Genomic DNA, 16,864 nt, shown 5'->3' on the forward strand with positions numbered 1-16,864 from the left:
GATCATTAGATTTCATCCTGGACACTACAGAAAATGGGCTAAAAGTGTTAAAAACCGGAATTTTCCTTTAATATCCTCCGTAAATACCAAAAGATAGTGGTAAATCCAGAGTGGGGAAACTGTTTAACCGCAAACAATTTGATGATGGCTAAAGTTATAAAACAAAAACTTGTCAATCAAAATAAACAAAAGACATTTCCCTAGAGGGAATCTGCTATATCATCACAAATAAATGATACTAATGTTGTAAGCATAGCTAAAAAGACATAATTTGGCCTGAAAGTTATAATCACATCACTTAATAGTTTGGGTTCAAATAAATCCTTTAACCTACCAAGATGAGTTAATGTTTAGATTTAACAGCATGCTCTTCTCATATAGTACGATTTATCAGAGGAAGCAAACCATTTGAATAAATTTATATACAAATGTTTGAAAAATGGAATCCATCCTTAATAAAAACATCTTATCAGAGTTGTATCATTTACTTTACATGATGTCTCATCATCCTATGGTTTGATCTCATCATCCTGTGGTTTGATCTGTATTTTAATAAAATAAAATAGATAACTATATGGTTATCAGCATTTTTATTTAATTATTAACAACTCAATATTAATGTGAAGGAGATCTTGCTTCTATAATCTTTTTAGACTTAGATTATTTTAACTGGTAAATTGAAAAAGAAAATTAACTTTTCCTTAATGTTAGAATAGGATAAATATACTTACTGCCCCACTATTTTGTTTTAAAAGATTTAACAGTCATGCTAGGGAAACTAATTAATGAAATAAAACTTTTTCAGCCCGTTGCAAAGTAAAATAGGCTGTAATTGCATTTTGGCTGCTTTTAGAACCACTCTAAGGTTCACATAAACCAGATATTATTGCAGTTTGTAATTCTTGGATTTGGAGGTTTTGAGGTGCCAGTTTGAGGCTTTTTTAGTATTTGTTTCACCTTTTCACAGTGCTGTAGAACTTTTGAATAGGCCATTTTAGTATGCAGTCCAGTGGGGCTCAGCATTGTCTTCATAAAATAAGAAGACCTTCTCCAAAACAGAAACATCTTGATGTTAGCAACTGTTGCTCCAGAGCCTGTGTAACATGCAGCTTAAAATTAGTCTAAGCAGATGCTCAGGTTACCAGGAATATGTGCATAAATTAAACAAGTGTCATCACACACCCGACCTTTTTAATAAACCAGATGGTCTTTTGTCTTTAACCTTCAGTTTAGAGTGTGATTTCTGTGAAAGAGAAGAACATATTTTCTTCTTTTTATAAAGGTATATTCTTTTCATATTTCCATCAGCCAGATTTAGAGGAAGCTTTTCTTATTTGTGCTGTTTGGAAATGCAGGATTCACCCTCTTTTTGTGGGTGCGGGCCTTTTTCTCAGCAGGAATTTGTTTTTAGTATTTTGCCAAATTTTATGTTTGATTTCTACCTATGGTTAATCTCAACAAAATATTGTGGTGATAAATTTCAAATAGTCTGAAGATGTTTAACCGGACCACTTTTTTTGAAAACAGTTTGAAAGTTGATCTGAAAAAATTTTGTTAAATTTGACTCTTGACATTTTGAAACGGTCTTGTTCTATTGGAAATTATGGAAATCTATTTAAGTTGAAGAAGCAAGTTGAAAATGTGGGAGGAATTTTTTATTCTTAGAGATTTAGGAGAAATGTGTAAATGCATTTTAGGCAGCCACATTCAAGATTTAAGAGCAAGGAAAATATGCTATTATTTTGTACAAATCTTCCTTAGGGTAAACCTTTTCATCGATGAAAAAAGTTGATTACAGAGTAGAACTTTAGATATGTGCACCAGGGCATAGTCTTTTCAACAAATACATACACTCCAAAAAGTTTCTGATCGTATTAACTTTGTTTATTATTCAGCATTCGACTATTACTGGTCATCTCAACATAATGCTTACGATGAATGTGTTTTCCATCTTTCCAGTTCAGAGACTTATATAGCTGAGTATGATCAACAAAACAGTGGAAATTATTACTGAGTCTTCTGATAACATTGCCTGAGGGAGGCATGCCTGAAATGTATTGGTGCTTCCACAGAAACAGTCTAAACTCCATAAACGGTTTTACTATTTAGCAACAGACGCTTTGACATAAAGAGCTCTGTTCTATTTGTAATAGCTTAATAGCCTTAATGGGGGTTTTTGGTATGACTAAATACATTTTTTCAGCAGATTGTGATGCTGTATATTTAAAGGATAATTGTTTTTTGCACTTTTTAATGAAACCTTTATGCTGTTAATATAGAGAAAAAAACCTGACTGGTTTCATACTTTCTTTTTATTAATTGCCATTACTTCTTTAGATTTATGGTGTGATCATAAGTTTATGAAATAAACTCTTTAAATGAAATTGATCATTGATCGGTAAGCTTCAGCTTTCCCCATTGATTTGGACTAAGTATGTCACTCTTCCTTCACACAAGTTCTAATCCCAAGAGCTACATCCTTGATATTATTTTACGTTCATATAAAGGATTTTAGTTTGACAGATCAAATTGTACACTTTTGATATACGATGATACACCTTGTACCCTTTTTTTTTATTTTATTTTGTTATTTTATTTTCACATTTGTGACATTGTGTTTTTCAAGGCAGTAAGGCATGTTTTAATTTAAAATGAATGTTCTATATATAAAAAAAATATATATATCGACTCGAACTTGAATCGCCTTAACTATCCCATCACTGTTCCTGTATCTCTAATTAATCTTCCACTCTGCTCAAAACAAAGTTATTACCATAGTATCAAACCTGTTGTTGACATTCCCAGTCATCCACACCATGGCAATCCTATGTGCCCCTCTGTTTTTTTTTGGTTTTGTTTGATTTTCCTGAAAACATTTAACTTTTTTGTTTTTTATTAAAGGTTCTTAAAAGTGATTATGATAAATACCTGATTTAGTGATATTAGTGAAAAAGATTTTTATTTTTAGCATAACATCATGTTGAATTTAAACTAGTCATCAACCGTAGGGAACTCTTCTAACACAAAATGAGCTGCATTAAGAGTCGTGCAGCAAAAATGTTCTAGTGGGATATAACCAACCGCTGAGCAGAAAGATAAAGCGGCAACAAAGGAAAAGCTCAGGTAAAAACTGTGCCAGAGACGCAGCTTTTTAGGGTGTATATATGTAAAACTAGATGGCGAGTTCAAGTGGGGTGGAAGAAAAAAAATTGAAGCTAAGAAGTACCATCGGGAGAGGGCTAGACTGTAGCCTGCTGGTTTCCCAAGCCTTTACACTTTAAAAGATAGAACCATAATTATTTGTCATGCTTCTTATTAATTCACAAGTGACAATGACCCAAACGACTCCTACAACAGCTTGGTGGGTAAATGGAACAATTAGTCAAATAACCCATTTTAATTTAATCGTGCACATGCCTGGAGTTCTGAATTCATAATCACTAGTAGCAAAGCTGTAGATATGACAAAATGTTGAATTTGACCTTCGATTCTTGATGCACTTGAGGCCTGTGGCCGTTTTTCATCTGGAAGAAGGGTAGGATGGCTTTAGGGGTCAGCATAAGAGCATAAGTTAGTTGGGAGCAGAATTTATTGTTTTGATTTTTACTGTATCAGTAAATGTATTTTATAACACCCATAACTCCAGTGAAAATTTTAATTAGGACATTTATATTTAAATATAAATGTTCTTTTAAATATATATGACTTTGGTTTGCTGTGTGCTGTTTTATACACAGGATGGTATGATCTTGTATTTACCTGCACCCAATAGTATGATTTCTTATTACTGACTAGATTCTACAGGTGCTGGTCATAAAATTAGAATATCATGAAAAAGTAGATTGATTTCAGTAATTCCATTTAAAAAGTGAAACTTGTATATTATATTCATACATTACATACAAACTCATATATTTCAGATGTTTATTTTGTTTAATTTTGATGATTACAAATGACAACAAATGAAAATCTCAAATTCATCATATCAGAAAATTAGAATATTACTGAAGACCAATAAAAACAAAGGATTTATAGAAATGTTGGCCAACTGAAAAGTATGAACATGAAAAGTATGAGCATGTACAGCACTCAGTATTTAGTTGGGCCTCCTTTGGCCTGTATTACTGCAGCAATGCGGCGTGGCATGGAGTCGATCAGTCTGTGGCACTGCTCAGGTGTTATGATAGCCCAGGTTGCTCTAATAGTGGCTTTTAGCTCTTCTGAATTGTTGGGTCTGGTGTATTGCATCTTCTTCTTCACAATACCCCATAGATTTTCTATGGGGTTAAGGTCAGGAGAGTTTGCTGGCCAATTAAGAACAGGGATACCATGGTCCTTCAACCAGGTACTGGTAGCTTTGGCACTGTGTGCAGGTGCCAAGTCCTGTTGGAAAATGAAATCTGCATCTCCAAAAAGTTGGTCAGCTGCAGGAAGCATGAAGTGCTCTAAAACTTCCTGGTATGTGGCTGCGTTGACCCTGGACCTCAGAAAACACAATGGACCAACACCAGCAGATGACATGGCACCCCAAACCATCACTGACTGTGGAAACTTTACACTGGACTTCAAGCAACGTGGATGAAGTGCCTCTCTTCTTTTCCTCCAGACTCTGGGACCTTGATTTCCAAAGGAAATGCAAAATTTACTTTCATCAGAGAACATGACTTTGGACCACTCACCAGCAGTCCAGTCCTGTTTCTCTTTAGCCCAGGCAAGACGCTTCTGACGCTGTCTGTGGTTCAAGAGTGGCTTGACACAAGGAATGCGACAGCAGAAACCCATGTCTTTCATACGTCTGTGTGTGGTGGTTCTTGAAGCACTCACTCCAGCTGCAGTCCACTCTTTGTGAATCTCCCCCACATTTTTTGAATGGGTTTTGTTTCACAATCCTCTCCAGGGTGCGGTTATCTCTCTTGCTTGTACACTTTTTTCGACCACATCTTTTCCTTCCCTTCGCCTCTCTATTAATGTGCTTGGACACTGAGCTCTGTGAACAGCCAGCCTCTTTAGCGATGACCTTTTGTGTCTTGCCCTCCTTGTGCAAGGTGTCGATGTTCGTCTTTTGGACAACTGTCAAGTCAGCAGTCTTCCCCATGATTGTGTAGCCTATAGAACTAGACTGAAAGACCATTTAAAGGCTTTTGCAGGTGGTTTGAGTTAATTAGCTGATTAGAGTGTGGCACCAGGGGCCATCAATTTTGAACCTTTTCACAATATTCTAATTTTCTGATATGATGAATTTGAGATTTTCATTTGTTGTCATTTGTAATCATCAAAATTAAACAAAATAAACATCTGAAATATATGAGTTTGTATGTAATGTATGAATATAATATACAAGTTTCACTTTTTAAATGGAATTACTGAAATCAATCTACTTTTTCATGATATTCTAATTTTATGACCAGCACCTGTATATTTGCATGAAATTTGGAAATATTTTGACTAGTCCAAGTTTTTTTTTTTTATTCTGTAATCTAGATATTTTATATTTAATGATATATGAAATGTTTTTTTAACATTTTAAGTATCTGATTTATTTAAAAAAACTCCTTTTTACTTTTTTGCAGGGTGGGTTATGTTAACCAGACTATATAAATGGTTGTATGTTAGGGAGTGCAGGCGTGAAGGAGTACAGGAATAGGGGATATTGAGGCTTTGCCTAAGATCCTCCTCATACAAGAGTTAGGATACTGTTGATCCATTTTCCAGGCCAGATCAGCAACAACTATCAACATTGATCTTTTGTGAAACATTGCCAAGTTGTGACTTAAAAAAAATTATGATGTCAAAATAAGCCAAGAATGGCCCAGAAAACGCTATGTTCAGTTTAGCTTTGAATAATGTTTTAAAGATTCTCAAGTTATCAATATTCTTTATTTCAATTGTTGTCTGCAGCTCTTTCATAATTGTGTTGATTCTATTTGAATGCATTATTAATAGTATAGCAGTAAGACTAGTCTGTACATGTACAGGTGCTGGTCATAAAATTAGAATATCATGAAAAAGTAGATTGATTTCAGTAATTCCATTTAAAAAGTGAAACTTGTATATTATATTCATACATTACATACAAACTCATATATTTCAGATGTTTATTTTGTTTTATTTTGATGATTACAAATGACAACAAATGAAAATCTCAAATTCATCATATCAGAAAATTAGAATATTACTGAAGACCAATAAAAACAAAGGATTTATAGAAATGTTGGCCAACTGAAAAGTATGAACATGAAAAGTATGAGCATGTACAGCACTCAGTATTTAGTTGGGCCTCCTTTGGCCTGTATTACTGCAGCAATGCGGCGTGGCATGGAGTCGATCAGTCTGTGGCACTGCTCAGGTGTTATGATAGCCCAGGTTGCTCTAATAGTGGCTTTTAGCTCTTCTGAATTGTTGGGTCTGGTGTATTGCATCTTCTTCTTCACAATACCCCATAGATTTTCTATGGGGTTAAGGTCAGGAGAGTTTGCTGGCCAATTAAGAACAGGGATACCATGGTCCTTCAACCAGGTACTGGTAGCTTTGGCACTGTGTGCAGGTGCCAAGTCCTGTTGGAAAATGAAATCTGCATCTCCAAAAAGTTGGTCAGCTGCAGGAAGCATGAAGTGCTCTAAAACTTCCTGGTATGTGGCTGCGTTGACCCTGGACCTCAGAAAACACAATGGACCAACACCAGCAGATGACATGGCACCCCAAACCATCACTGACTGTGGAAACTTTACACTGGACTTCAAGCAACGTGGATGAAGTGCCTCTCTTCTTTTCCTCCAGACTCTGGGACCTTGATTTCCAAAGGAAATGCAAAATTTACTTTCATCAGAGAACATGACTTTGGACCACTCACCAGCAGTCCAGTCCTGTTTCTCTTTAGCTCAGGCAAGACGCTTCTGACGCTGTCTGTGGTTCAAGAGTGGCTTGACACAAGGAATGCGACAGCAGAAACCCATGTCTTTCATACGTCTGTGTGTGGTGGTTCTTGAAGCACTCACTCCAGCTGCAGTCCACTCTTTGTGAATCTCCCCCACATTTTTGAATGGGTTTTGTTTCACAATCCTCTCCAGGGTGCGGTTATCTCTCTTGCTTGTACACTTTTTTCGACCACATCTTTTCCTTCCCTTCGCCTCTCTATTAATGTGCTTGGACACTGAGCTCTGTGAACAGCCAGCCTCTTTAGCGATGACCTTTTGTGTCTTGCCCTCCTTGTGCAAGGTGTCGATGGTCGTCTTTTGGACAACTGTCAAGTCAGCAGTCTTCCCCATGATTGTGTAGCCTATAGAACTAGACTGAAAGACCATTTAAAGGCTTTTGCAGGTGGTTTGAGTTAATTAGCTGATTAGAGTGTGGCACCAGGGGCCATCAATTTTGAACCTTTTCACAATATTCTAATTTTCTGATATGATGAATTTGAGATTTTCATTTGTTGTCATTTGTAATCATCAAAATTAAACAAAATAAACATCTGAAATATATGAGTTTGTATGTAATGTATGAATATAATATAAAAGTTTCACTTTTTAAATGGAATTACTGAAATCAATCTACTTTTTCATGATATTCTAATTTTATGACCAGCACCTGTAGTATCCCCCATGTGAAATGAATGCATTAGTGTTGTTGTTCACTGTTTTACAGTTTTCTTTTCTGTTTCAGATCTACATGCAAGGTGATCTCCGGGTCTGCGGGCGTTCTTCAGTCACCATGAATGATTAGGAACTCAGCTCTCCAAGGGATATAATGGTTTGTTTTGTAATATCTCTACACTACCACCTGACATGTGACTCCAGCTGCCTGTGAAGGATCTGTCAGCTGTTTATGGAAACCATTTGTGTATTTGCACTCTTGAGGATTTAAAATTATATTTTTTTTGGTTATTTTTTTAAGGACAACAATTTTCTATTTTAGCCCCACTGTCGGGTAAAAGCAGCAGCGCTTTGCAAAAGACTAGGGGTGGCAGCAGGAAGCAAGGCAATGGCAAACAACTCGTACAGTGGGGTGAAGAACTCCCTGGTGGAGGCCAACCACGATGGGGACTTTGGCTGCACACTCAAAGAACTGCGCTCCTTAATGGAGCTACGAGGCGCTGAGGCGATAACCAAAATTAGTGAAACCTACGGAGATACTCAAGGACTCTGCAACCGTTTAAAAACATCACCTATAGACGGTACAGTATAATGTTTTCTGTATTTTTAAATGCTACTACTAGAAGAGCTATTTAGGTGGTAATGATGTGGTAAAAAAGTGTTTTGAAGGTGCTACACTTCATACATAGACTTCACTGCCAGACAGGTGTTCAGACAAGCCGGTCGGCTGTGACCTAGGCCTATCCTGGGCTATTTCAAGGTCTCTGCTTATGTCCCCCACACCCCACTTCTCTCTCTTCTTTCACCTCTCAGTCTGTGTGCATGCTTGTATGTGTGGCTTCAGACAGACCAGCTGTTTCCCTGGGCACAGCACCAGTCTTCAAGCAGGTCACACTCCCATGTGTCGTCCAAAACAGTGCGACTTTCTACATGTTATCATCTGATTTTTATTGTGCTGTAAAGCAGTTGATACTTAATCTAAAAATAGTCAGCTTTCAGAAAAAAAAAAAAATCTCAGCAGGGTGTGTGTTGCCACCTTCCTCCCTCCCTACCTCCGTTTGAATTTGTCTCTCTGTAGACAGTCTGCTTAATCGTCAGAATGACCTTGACTGAACTCTTATGGGAGGGGATTTTCAGTTTGATCCCAGATTAAAACGGCACCACATATTCACTGTAACAGCAACAGTCGGCTCTATGTAGTGCCTCAAAGCAAGGAAAAATCTTCCTGGCCTTCATCAAAGAGGCAGTAATGTGATAAATACCATGCTTTACTGCAGCGGAAAACATTTCTCATTGCAGCCACAGTCATTAGCTTACTTTGTGAATCTTGACCTTTCATTTATTGATGGTGGAAGCGGTGTGCCCTGTTTACGTTTCGCAGTTTTTATCAGCATGGAAGACTCTGAACTGTGTTGAGGGGGGAAAATGTAGGAGAAGGAATTTAGTGGTTGACAGGGTGTGAGTTGTCTAAACATGCATGCAGCTCTGTCATGCTGCTAAACGTGTAGTACCGTCATTTTACTAACATTAGTGACATTGCTTGTTTTGTAAATGTATTTGTCCTCATCCGCTCAGCGCTGTACTGCACAGGTGTAGCTTAATGATTAGAAACTTCTTAAATTAATAAAAAATGATAAAGATCAAGGGGGGGGACTATCAAGAGGCTGTTTCTGAAATTTTGACTATAATTCAGAGAAATTAAAGCACAAAGTGTTGCTTCTCATAAAGGTAAACGAGATTAACAAAAGAGAGGATTTATTAAAACAAACAGCTTTATGTTGATTAAGGTGTTTAACTGCTGTAGAGTACATGCACTTCACATAAAATAGGGTTCCTTTCTTTGAAGACACTACATCAGTGTGATGTAGCATGGAGGCCATCAGCCTGTGGCTCCGCTCAGGTGTTAAAGAAGCACAGGTTACTTTAGTAGAAGGCCTTTAACTTTTCTTTATTGTTGGGTCTGATGTCTCATCTTTTCTCTTGATACGATACAGTAACCCCAAGGCCATTAAAGCAGGAACTGGTACTTTCAGGAATGGGAGCTGCTGCCATGTCCTTATGGAAAATAAAATCTCCATAAGGCTTGTCAGCATGAAGTGTTGATAATGCTGCTTTGAGCCACAAGTAACTTTCGGTGCTTTTCTGCTTTTCCCCCAGATTCTTAAACCTTAATTTTAAAATGAAATGCAAAACGTATATTAAACTGTACCTTTTAATCACGGTTCTGAAGCAGGATTTTGTTCAGGGTTAGCTTAGCGCAAGCAGTGCAACAGCTGTTCCTTATGTCCGGTGTGTGTCTGTGTGTCCTGGCTCCTGAAACAGACTCCCTTCAGTCCAAGTGAACTTTCCCCCCGACTGTGAATGATCTTTGCGTATCAGTCCTTTTAAGGCTGTTGTGATCCCTGTTGCATCAACACATTTTTCTACCACATTTTTTCCTTTTACTTAACTTTGTGTTTTTGTGCTCAGGTATAGATCTCTGCCATCAGTCAGTGTCTTTATTCAGGACTTTTTGTGGCTTATCCTTTTCGGAGGCTATCAAGACGTCGTTTTACCACAATGGTCCCACGTAACCCAAAAACCAAAATCCCCACCTGGAAACCATTTATATTTTGCAATTTGATCTGTGGAGATTATGGAGTCCATGTTCATCAGCCTTATCCTAAAGGAGTTTGCCCAAGGAGAGTTTCTCTGGACCACTGTCTGTATTTTGTAGCATGTCAATCTTTCCACGATTTCTCCGGACCTCTTAATGTTCCTAGTGATGAGGGGTTTATTATTTTCTATTATTTTCCTTCTAAAGTGGATCAGACGGTACTATTTTTTCAGATCAATTACAGCTCCTGGTTGGGTGTAAAATTATTTCCAGTTGAACCTAAGCTGCAATAAACACATTGACCATGCAATGAAAGGATGGTCTGAACTGATCTACAGACTGGACAACTTTTAAGTCAGCCCTTTCCCCCATTAATGTTTGGGGTAGAATATGAGCAAAACACAAAACCTTGTTCCTTTGTAACATTTCACCTTTAGGTATGATTCTTAGGCTTTCATTAGCTGTAAGTCATAATCATCACAATAAATAGAATTTAATGCTTGAAATGTTTCACTATATGTCGTATTCTTATTTTTAATTTAATTGTTAAAGTGAGGCAAATAATAATGATAAAACTCTTTTGGTTAAAAACACAAAGACAATTTGGTTTGAAATTCAGCAAATAATTTACATGGTATAATACAATTATTAGACTTGGAGCATTAAAATGGGTCTCCTCTTTGCATTGGCTTTCAGAATTCAATGTAACAATCCTTATATTTAAAGATCAGAATGGCTTTATAATTGGATTATTTCTACTGCTATCAAAATCCAACCCTTGATCTTTATTTCAAATACATTTGATAGCTCCAGATCAAGTTTCATCTCCCAACAGGTGTTGTTCCCAGTAGGTATGCAGCTGTGGTAGTCCATTCATTCATCACTGGCATGGGAAATTAAGGCATCCTGTAAGATTATAAGGGCTTAACAATTGAAAAGGGATTTCTAATTAGTTGGTCAGTTATTTTTCAAAGCTCTCAAGTCGATCCTTTGCTAATCCTTCACATTTCCAAAGCTCTACGGCTGAACTGCTGTGTTGATTATTGAACTGAAATTTACATTTAACTCTTTTATGTTGAGGACCATGTTATTTAGTTAGTCTAAATGTTATTCTACTCCCAATGAAGACGAATGTCATATAAAATCATCATATTCTTATATGATCAATTTAAATCTGATAGCTGATCTAATTAAATAAGTGTCTCTAGCCATGGACTGGTAAGAGATTCTAAGCTTATGATTACTTTAAATAGAAATAGCAAATTTTCACCTTATTTCCACAGGACATCTAATAGAGAAGGTTAGTCTTTCTCCTGCTATGGAAATGTATTAGTAAATCTATTAGTTTCAGTAAATTAGCAAAATACTGAATAATCAAAAGATTTAGATTATAACAGCATTTTACCCTTTTACTGTTTATCTCTTGACATAGTAATATGAGAATAGGATGCTGACAGTAAGTGGGCTGTGGAAAGCAAAGCTATCCTCAACTGCTCAAGACATGCATGTTATAGCCATCGTTCTGTTGTTTTAAGACGGTTATCTTATTAAGCACTGACAAGAAATACTGCATTGTTTCAATGAATGCCATGGCATGTCATGTTTTTAATGCAGTAAATGTTGCCACACGGCTGAATTTGCTTTACTTGTTAGTAGAAGAAAAGAGTCCTTGGGCTAGTTGATCAGCAGTGTGGAGCTACAGCTGCTGGTGGAAGGGCAATGCAGTGTTTACTCTAATAGTCATTCAGGGTACTTCCATGAAAACATGACTGATTATCTTGTCATTTTTATATTGATACCAGTAACTTTCCCTTGTGTATAATTGGTTAGTTTAATGCTCATGTGTTATTCCAAAAATCCAGGTGCCATTTCACATTCACAAATACATTTATGAACTCCGTCTAGAACAGATATTGTCTGTGTTAAAGCAGAGGGGTATTTTTTTTTTATTATTTATTACATAGAAGGTTACACTGTCTTTTTTACTTTTAAAGAGATCTACTTTTGGTAAAATCTGCCCTTTTTATAATGAGCCTTTTAGTTTCATGTCAAATTGTTGAACCTATCAATACATGTCCTGTTTGTCCTGCTTGCTGGCCCAACAATAGTTCACTTCCTCTAGGTGCTAAAAGATCTTGTTGTACGACTCCAGTTTCAGCTTAGCCTCTATACCCCATTGTTATATAAATGGCTATTTTAAATAATAATGATTTAAAGAGGAACTAACCCAGTCTTGGTTATGTGAAGTTTAGCATGTCGAACTTATAAGCTGGCTAACATTTGTTGAAAGTGTCAGTCTGAATAAAAAAAAAAAAAAATCTTCGACATTTAAAAAAAAAAATATAAAACTATTAACATTTGACAAGGTTTTTTTTGCCCTTAAATAGATTATAATTAAACCTTTACCATTTTATTAAACATTACTTCCTATATTTCTGCTTATTTATGGTAGTCCAGGTCCATGTGTTTTACTAATGGACATTGGTGTTTAAAAAACGGTTTCTTTTATCTGTCACTGCAGATTCCCCTCACACCCATACCATTATCAGACCAGTTAGGGCTGTCAAATGGTAGTTTACTCAGCTGTAGGTCAGCACGCCAAAACTTGTCATCAGGTCTAAATTCAAAATGATATGATTACGACTTTTGAATGAGTGAATAGCATTGATCACAAGTCGCATCCTGTTTTTTTAGCATGATGAATACAGTTTGCATGATAAATAATATTTATGCAACAAAGAAAGCAAAAAACAAAAACAAAAAAGAACAAACAAATACAATTAAGCGAATATGTTTTTTGGAAAATACCTGCAGGCAGTCTCATCTGTCTGGAAAAAATATGGCAGCACTATTTTAAGGCAAAACAGAAAAAGACATGTCAAAAAGTTTGCCTCTGTTCATTTTAATTGCAGCATTCCTATGTGGTGGTTTCTGGCCGCCAACTGCTTCAGTGTGGCACAGCCTTTTTGAGACATTTCTATTTTCAAATGTTTCCATGTCTCAAACACAATGGAACTGTAGTGATCTTTTGCCTCCGCCAACATTAGAACCATTAGTACTATGGCACGACTGAGAGGAGGTTTGAAATGATGCATCTCATTGCTCCCAATGTGTGCATGTTTAGGTTTGCAAACTAGTGTTAAATATTTTTTTGTATTGAGGAGGAGGAGAGCAAAGGGCTTTATATTATAAGAGGGTTAGGGTAACCCCTAACCTCATACAAATCATCTTGTTTTCTTACCACCTTGTCCAGCAGATCCTCCAAAGTACCTATTACTCAACAGCTCACTGTTCAAATTTCCACACCCTAAAAAGGGAGCCTTTTTTACCTAAAACACACAAAACAAAAGGGGGAAAAAAAATCATCTCTGCTTTTCCTTATCAACGTCCATCCATATCCTGACTAATTGCATGATTGTTCACACACACAAATGAGGAAAAATTGCCCAAAGAGTGAGAGCAAGAAAGACGTGCTGCTTGAACGTAACATCAGTCATTTCTTGTGGAGTGTTTAGCGGTTTAAAATATCACATTTCAAGCGGAGGTAGTACCTTCCTAAACCCGGTAATTCAAAACTGTTTAATTTATCGACATGTTGAACCGTGTTTGGTTTGGGCAACATCAGATTATTATGGCAGCACCGAATCTCTCTGATCAAAATACAAGGGAATCACTCTGTGATTATCAGAATCTCAAAATCTGTTTGGCTGAGCCTCCTCACAATGTTTAAAGTTTGTTTTTAATATACAGGTGCTGGTCATAAAATTAGAATATCATGAAAAAATAGATTGATTTCAGTAATTCCATTTAAAAAGTGAAACTTGTATATTATATTCATACATTACATACAAACTCATATATTTCAGATGTTTATTTTGTTTAATTTTGATGATTACAAATGACAACAAATGAAAATCTCAAATTCATCATATCAGAAAATTAGAATATTACTGAAGACCAATAAAAACAAAGGATTTATAGAAATGTTGGCCAACTGAAAAGTATGAACATGAAAAGTATGAGCATGTACAGCACTCAGTATTTAGTTGGGCCTCCTTTGGCCTGTATTACTGCAGCAATGCGGCGTGGCATGGAGTCGATCAGTCTGTGGCACTGCTCAGGTGTTATGATAGCCCAGGTTGCTCTAATAGTGGCTTTTAGCTCTTCTGAATTGTTGGGTCTGGTGTATTGCATCTTCTTCTTCACAATACCCCATAGATTTTCTATGGGGTTAAGGTCAGGAGAGTTTGCTGGCCAATTAAGAACAGGGATACCATGGTCCTTCAACCAGGTACTGGTAGCTTTGGCACTGTGTGCAGGTGCCAAGTCCTGTTGGAAAATGAAATCTGCATCTCCAAAAAGTTGGTCAGCTGCAGGAAGCATGAAGTGCTCTAAAACTTCCTGGTATGTGGCTGCGTTGACCCTGGACCTCAGAAAACACAATGGACCAACACCAGCAGATGACATGGCACCCCAAACCATCACTGACTGTGGAAACTTTACACTGGACTTCAAGCAACGTGGATGAAGTGCCTCTCTTCTTTTCCTCCAGACTCTGGGACCTTGATTTCCAAAGGAAATGCAAAATTTACTTTCATCAGAGAACATGACTTTGGACCACTCACCAGCAGTCCAGTCCTGTTTCTCTTTAGCCCAGGCAAGACGCTTCTGACGCTGTCTGTGGTTCAAGAGTGGCTTGACACAAGGAATGCGACAGCAGAAACCCATGTCTTTCATACGTCTGTGTGTGGTGGTTCTTGAAGCACTCACTCCAGCTGCAGTCCACTCTTTGTGAATCTCCCCCACATTTTTGAATGGGTTTTGTTTCACAATCCTCTCCAGGGTGCGGTTATCTCTCTTGCTTGTACACTTTTTTCGACCACATCTTTTCCTTCCCTTCGCCTCTCTATTAATGTGCTTGGACACTGAGCTCTGTGAACAGCCAGCCTCTTTAGCGATGACCTTTTGTGTCTTGCCCTCCTTGTGCAAGGTGTCGATGTTCGTCTTTTGGACAACTGTCAAGTCAGCAGTCTTCCCCATGATTGTGTAGCCTATAGAACTAGACTGAAAGACCATTTAAAGGCTTTTGCAGGTGGTTTGAGTTAATTAGCTGATTAGAGTGTGGCACCAGGGGCCATCAATTTTGAACCTTTTCACAATATTCTAATTTTCTGATATGATGAATTTGAGATTTTCATTTGTTGTCATTTGTAATCATCAAAATTAAACAAAATAAACATCTGAAATATATGAGTTTGTATGTAATGTATGAATATAATATACAAGTTTCACTTTTTAAATGGAATTACTGAAATCAATCTACTTTTTCATGATATTCTAAATTTATGACCAGCACCTGTAGATGTCTGACCAGAGCTGAAGATTAAATCCAATTTGTGAACAAAGTAAAAGCTTAAAACATTTGGCATCAGATTTTCTCTCGATTGATCAGAGGCCCTTTAGTGTGTATGTTAATAGGAAGTGTCTGTTTTGTTTCATGTTGTAGCTTCAGCTGCTTCTTGCGTGTCTCCTTTCTGTGAAATCTCATGTTTGAAGTGATTTTTAAGAGATCTCTCTTGATATTAGTCTCTTGCTGAGGAAAGGGGTATATAACTGGTTTATAAAGAGTACTGGTATATAACGTGTACTTTAGTGTTCTTATGGACTATTTTTTATTTTTTTTTTTTACAGTGATGTTACATAACTATATGTAAGGCAGTGTTAAAAAAAATACATAAAAGCAGGGATGTCAGAGGAGTTAACAGCCATCATTCTACAACATTCAGTGCTTTTCGTGATTATTTGGAGCATATTTTGAGATTGTGGTCATTGTAGCAGTACTGTAATATTTTATATTGCTTCTTTTACCTTTCTAGTGCGTAAGTGCACAAAAACCTAGGATCAATATTGGATTGATTAGGGGTGGGATTCAAATGATATCCTAAACAGATAAGGACTTTGTAATGAATTAAAATCCTATATTTGACAAAGAACATCGTTTCTGATATGCTCTTCTGATAATGTTGTTTCTTTTTGTGGAGCTGCATGTTTTGTATGTTTTAGGTCCTCCCACTGACCAAAATCTTGCATGTGATGTTAATTCCTGTTCCGAGTTGCCCTCAGCTGCGTGTGTGTGTGCGTGTGCGTGCGCGTGTGTGCATGTTTGTTTGTCCCATTTGTCTCCTTGTTGCCTTGTGATGGATGTTGTGACCTGTCTAGGCTGACTGTTAAACTGAATAATGGAAATGGATGGAAAGATAAGTCAATTTTATTATCATTTTCATGTTGATTCGCATGATTTCTCGCTGTTTGCTGTCCCCTGTTGAGTCCCTGTCTGATTTAAGTGGTTAATGATCAGCTGCTTAACGTGAGGACTACAGGGCCAGACTTTTTTTTTTTTTTCAGCTGTGTATTCAGTGGAGAGAGAACACCTTGCTCATCCCGTCACTTGTATTTATGCTCTAATACAAAGGGAAAATGGGGTGTAAAATTAAACTGGGTATTAGCTGTCAGCATGTTTTCATTGGAGGCAAACAGAATTAAAGGAGATGGTGAGAGACAGCCAGGGAGCTGCAACAGGCAGCTGAGCTGGATAAAACTTGGCTGCTTTGTTCTTTTTTTTTTTTCTTCTTGCTGGTGACTCATCGCTCCTCTGCCTTCTTTTAGAAAAGTGTTAGCGATT

At 37.0% G+C, this 16,864-nt stretch overlaps 1 protein-coding gene across 6 annotated transcripts in view; it reads left to right on the forward strand.

Moving 5' to 3' along the window:
- Positions 1–16,864, forward strand: part of atp2b1a (ATPase plasma membrane Ca2+ transporting 1a) — a 66,464-nt gene that overhangs the window by 14,264 nt on the left and 35,336 nt on the right. For 4 of the 6 annotated variants that reach the window (XM_038288432.1, XM_038288431.1, XM_038288433.1 and 1 more), the window contains exon 2: positions 7,657–8,167. In XM_038288432.1, the coding sequence (XP_038144360.1) occupies positions 7,975–8,167 (193 nt within the window). In that variant the 5' untranslated portion in view covers positions 7,657–7,974. The remainder of the gene's footprint in view (positions 1–7,656; positions 8,168–16,864) is intronic. The other 2 variants (XM_038288429.1, XM_038288430.1) reach the window with 1 other exon arrangement.

Source organism: Cyprinodon tularosa, unplaced genomic scaffold (genome assembly GCF_016077235.1).
Source record: "Cyprinodon tularosa strain WSP-4 unplaced genomic scaffold, ASM1607723v1 ctg255, whole genome shotgun sequence".
Lineage (NCBI taxonomy): Eukaryota > Metazoa > Chordata > Actinopteri > Cyprinodontiformes > Cyprinodontidae > Cyprinodon > Cyprinodon tularosa.